Here is a 5,015-nt window from a genome sequence, read left to right on the forward strand (position 1 = left end):
CAACACAGCTGTTTTGAAAGCGTTGAGAATGGGAAAGGAAAATGAAAGGCTATGTGAAATATTTAAGAATTGCTTCTCTCTGAATATGAAACATTTCTTTATCAGCAAAACAAAAACAAAACTTATTGGATTTCTAAAACCAGGATCTAACGGGGTTCTTTGAATGTGGGAAGATGAATGATCCTCTCATAAAGAAGCTACAGCTTCTAGGAAGGAGCAGAGATGTGGAATCCATGAACACTGACCTCCTAGAATGATGCAGAGCTCACGGAAGGTGGATTCTCCTCCATATGTCAAACAAGCAATGGTATTGGAGCTATCTTCAACAGGGCTGAGTGGTCACCACACTGTTGGTATCAGGCAGCCTGCAGAGACCTCTCCCCAACCATCAAAGGGGTGCTGGGGTCTGTACACCTTTCCCAGCCAGCTCACATCAACCAGTGAACATCCTGTGATTTTACTGCGAGCACAACAGACCAACTGCAGCACCAACCTATGTGCTCACGTGGAGCACTCATTTCCTGCAATTCTTCTATTGATGGCCAAGGCTTGTATGAGCCCTGCTTTCCCATTTCCCACCCTCATCTCTCCTAAAGAGTTGGCATCAACTCTACTCTGAGCTCTGAGGAAGAGGGGAGGACAGAGATGACTCTGAGTTGATGAGACCCTAAGCATGAAATGAAAAGGAGGCTGGAGACCCAACCTGTGCTAAAAGAACAGATGTTCCCTTTGGCAAGATAAAAGGCATCAGGAAGCCATTCCCAGGAAAGAGCTACCAAGCACCTCTGCCATTCCTCTGCCTTCAAAACTGGGAAACTCTCATGCCATAGGTCTCAACTCCCCAGAATGCCACATTTTTGTCACCATGAGAAAGTGGCGTCTCAACGTAACAAGCCACCTCACTGCTTCATCTACTGAGCCTGTGGCAAGAACACAAGTCACTGAGCAAATACGTTTCCCAATACAAACAGAACTTTGTAGAAGCAGGTCCAACAGAAAACACCGATGTCTGATAGCAGTGTGAGCAACAGTTATAATTCATCCAGAGAGGAAGGACGGATCCTCTCCAGAACAAGAAGTGGTGGCTGATGGGGAGCAGCAGTACAATCAAGCCAATGTAGACATGCCTGAAAGAGAGAGAGAGCCCTTGAAGGTGGATTCACATCAAATGGAAGAATGGATTGAACTGGAGCCACCTGCAGCAGGGCAGGCCCATTACAGGCACATCGCTTTTAGGCAGCTAGGACAGAAATATTTTCCAGAACTGTCAAGGAGGATTGAGGTCAGTTCTCCTACCTGAGTCTTTTTGCAAGTGAGACTAGTGTTCTTTCTTCTTAAAGGGCTTGACTGTTCCTCCTCCTAACAAGACGTGGTGGCTGATAGGGAGGCTCAGTGCCAATGCGCCCATATACTTGGCCCTTCCTGACAGCGATGGAGAGCCCATGGATGTAGATCCACAACTAGAAGAAGAACTGACTGAATTGGAACCACCTGCAAGAGGTGAAGCTGTAGCGGAATCACAGGCTCACTGCTCTCAGGCAGTCAGTAAACAAACAAAAAAACCCTTTTCTCTAAGCACTGAAGGAGGACTGAGCTCGGTCCTCTTCCCCTAGATGGCCATCCTGCTTCCACAAGGGAAAATCCCATGATTTTCCCATCAGCTGATACAGCCCCAACTGCAAGATTGTCCCACAGGCTCACATGGTGCATTCATTTCCTGATAATTCTTCCACTGACCCACGAAGCTTGAATGATCCTTGCTTACCCATGTGTCTTCCTGATTTCCCCAGTAAAGAAATGTCATTGTTGTGTGTTGTGTGGACTGGGCCCAGCTCCTCAGGACTGGGGCTCATTCACATGGCATCTCAGGGCAGGCTTAGGGAATTGCCTTTGTTTGATGTCAAGACAAGAAGGTGGAGGAGGATCAGGACAGAAGCAGTGCTTCCTCCTTATGCTTCATTGCAGGAGTGAGGAAAGGGAAAGAGAGAAAATCAACAACTTTTTAGTGTTTGTGGTTGAGTTTTTTCCCAAAAGTGTGTGCAAGGAAGGCACTATCATTCTGCCACTTCAAATAGCAGCTATCACCCACATCCAGCAGAAAGCCATGTCCTCTGCACCCCTGTGCCCTCTCCAGCCACAGGAGCCAATACAGCTACACAGACAGAGCTTCCTAGGGAACATGTGGCCATCCCAGCCTCAGGCTGCAGGGTGTGCCCAAGCTTTCTGTCTGTCTGCTCCAATTGCATGCATTTAAGACTTTGGGGCCCAATGGAATTCATCCCAGGTTAATCAAAGTGCTGGCTGATGTGATCATGAGAAGTCTCTCAATTATTTTTCAATGCTCTTGGGAATCTGAAGGGGTCCTACTTTACTGGAAACTGGCAAATATTATCCATTTTTTTCAGAAGGGTAAAAAAGAAGGCCCCACTAATTACAGGCCTGTCAGTTTCCATTCGGTGCCTGGCAAAATTATGGGTAAGATCTGGGAATTATTTAAAAACACCTGAAAGACATTGCAGTCACTGGTCACAGCTAATACAGTTTCATAAGAGGCATGTCCTGTTTAACCACATTAATGTCCCGGTCTGGACAATCACCAACTGCGTGAGAATTAAAAACATAATTTTCTAGATTCTGCCTCTAGAACAGGGCAACCCATACAGACGGGTACAGGAGGCAGGAGAGCAGCTCAATGAAAAGGGATCTGGGGGTTCTAGTTGGCAGCAATCTGAGTCAGCAACATGTTCTCACAGCCCAAAGGGCCAACCATACCAAGGGGTGGTGTATCAGGAACAGGTTGCCCAAGGAGGTTGTGGATGCCCCATCCCTGGAGGCATTCAAGGCCAGGCTGGATGTGGCTCTGGGCAGCCTGGTCTGCTGGTTGGCGACCCTGCACATAGCAGGGGGTTGGAACTGGATGAGCATTGTGCTCCTTTTCAACCTAGGCCATCCTATGATTCTATGATCAGGGACACACTGCCAGCCAGGTGAGAGGAACGGGTTGTCCTGCTGTGCTCTGTAGCCTCACCTTGAGATCTATGTGCAGGTTAGGGCATTGCAGTAAGAAAACATAAAACTAGGGGAGAGCATCCAAATGAGAGGTACAAAGATGGTGAAGGGTCTGGAGGGCAAAGTGTATAAGGAGCAGCTGAAGTCCCTTGGTTTGTTCAGCCCAGAGCAGAGGAGCTGAGGGGAGGCCCGATGGCAGCTGCAGCTCCTCACTGTGAGCAGAGAGCAGCGCTGAGCTCTGCTCTGTGTGACAGTGACAGGGCTGAGGGAATGGCACGGAGCTGTGTCAAGGGAGGGGGAGTAGGAAACTGTTTCTGATGGAATTCTAGAAGGGTCTCCAAAATATCATTAGATTTCTGGTTAGTCCTGTGTGGAGCCAGGAGTTAGACAAAATGATCCTTGTGGGTCCCTTCCAACTCGAGATATTCTATGATTATTATCTAGTAGTACTTTGCATTCTGGATAAACTGGGAATAGCAAAGAGAACTGTTTTCATATACATACAGAAAAAATACAAAATGTGTAAATTTCATGATATTTTGCTAAAGCAAACAACAACAAAACAAAAACAAACAAACAAGCAAAACCACAAACAACCCCACTTTAATTCACTTCTTTAAAACTCTTATTTTTGTGTAGTCTCCCCTTTGGTTTCACCTAATTTGCAGTTGTGCAATTATTATAAGAAAGTTGTTCAAGTTGCTCTGTGGAACAAAGCAGCAACAGACAGGATAACTGCTTGCATGAGATTCTCTGCACTATACAGACTTTTGATGTAAAACTAAGGATTTGGAGATGATAATCCTTAATCTGCATATGCTTCTTGTTCTTGAGTGTCCAGGTTGAGGAAATACCTGGCCTGTATTGCTTTAATAATACCATGCAGAAGGGGTTTCATTCCCTTAGACACGTGGCAAGTAGGACTCTCCTCAAAGAGCAGGCACTGCCCGGATGTCTGTCTGTCTGTGTTGTGCTTGAGTGGAGGAAAACAGATTTGCTACCAGTGGAATTAGCACGTGAAATAATAACGTGAAAAATTTTAGTTGGGACAAATGATTTAGCTAGGTAGTAGAGAGCTTAGAGCTGCTTCTTAGTAGTTGTGGCCTAAGTCTTTGTATATGTACAGAGCTGAAGAAACTCATTTTCTAATACAATTCTCTTATGAACAGCTTCAATAACTCTCCTATGCTGAGCTTCAGCTCCTCCTGGCTGAAATCTTATGTGTTTCAGTACGGACATTTGCACAGAGCTAACTCACTTAATTAAATTACTACTCTTCTAAAGACATTATAAATCACAGCTGTTCACACCTATGAGAAATAACTGCCCTGTAATGCTGCTATCCACCACAGCATCTTGCTTTAAAGTTTCCCAGATCTGTTGAAGCTTGACAATGAAGCTTTTTAAATTCTTACGCTTTCGACATTTATTTCAACTTGCCAGAATTGCAGCACCGAGGGAAGGATGGAGGGAAGCGCATCCCTCAGACACCGCGTGCCCCATCGCACCGCACCACGGCTTCAGCACAGAGCTCTCATCTGAAAGCGCCTACAGAAAACACCAACAGACTTTGCGTCCTACCCTGCTCACACACGTTAACTGATTGGCGCAGGTGTGGACCACGGGAAACCTCAAGGCCGACTCCAGCATCAGGATTTTTAAGCTTTCCAGCTGTATGTACTTTCCCTGTGGCAAACCGTTACAGCAGCGGCGACACGCTCTGCCTTGAGAAGAAGCGCCGCGCCGAAGCTGAAAGGACCCACATCGCTCCCTCGCGCCACCTCGCTCTCGCGAGAAGAAAAGCCCCGCGAGAGCCCGGCGGTAGGAGGGACGAGGGCTCGCGAGAGCCGGCCGGAGGAGGAGAAGGGAAGGAAGATCTCGCGAGAGCGGGGCGGTGCGCCCGGCTCCGGGCATGCGGGCGAGGAAGGTAGCCTGGCGCGGGATTGGCGGGGCGCGGCTTCCTCTCGTCGCCGGCCTCGCGCATGCGCTGCGCTCCGCCGGGCCGT

General features: G+C 47.7%; 1 protein-coding gene across 1 annotated transcript in view; it reads left to right on the forward strand.

Moving 5' to 3' along the window:
* The first annotated feature begins 256 nt into the window (after positions 1 to 256).
* CDK13 (cyclin dependent kinase 13) overlaps positions 257 to 5,015 on the forward strand; it is a 59,378-nt gene continuing 54,619 nt past the window's right edge. Inside the window, exons 1-3 of the mRNA XM_031554060.1 lie at positions 257 to 307; positions 1,341 to 1,500; positions 4,453 to 4,936. Coding sequence (XP_031409920.1) covers positions 257 to 307; positions 1,341 to 1,500; positions 4,453 to 4,936 — 695 coding nt within the window. The remainder of the gene's footprint in view (positions 308 to 1,340; positions 1,501 to 4,452; positions 4,937 to 5,015) is intronic.

The sequence above is a fragment of the Meleagris gallopavo genome, chromosome 6 (genome assembly GCF_000146605.3).
Source record: "Meleagris gallopavo isolate NT-WF06-2002-E0010 breed Aviagen turkey brand Nicholas breeding stock chromosome 6, Turkey_5.1, whole genome shotgun sequence".
NCBI lineage: Eukaryota > Metazoa > Chordata > Aves > Galliformes > Phasianidae > Meleagris > Meleagris gallopavo.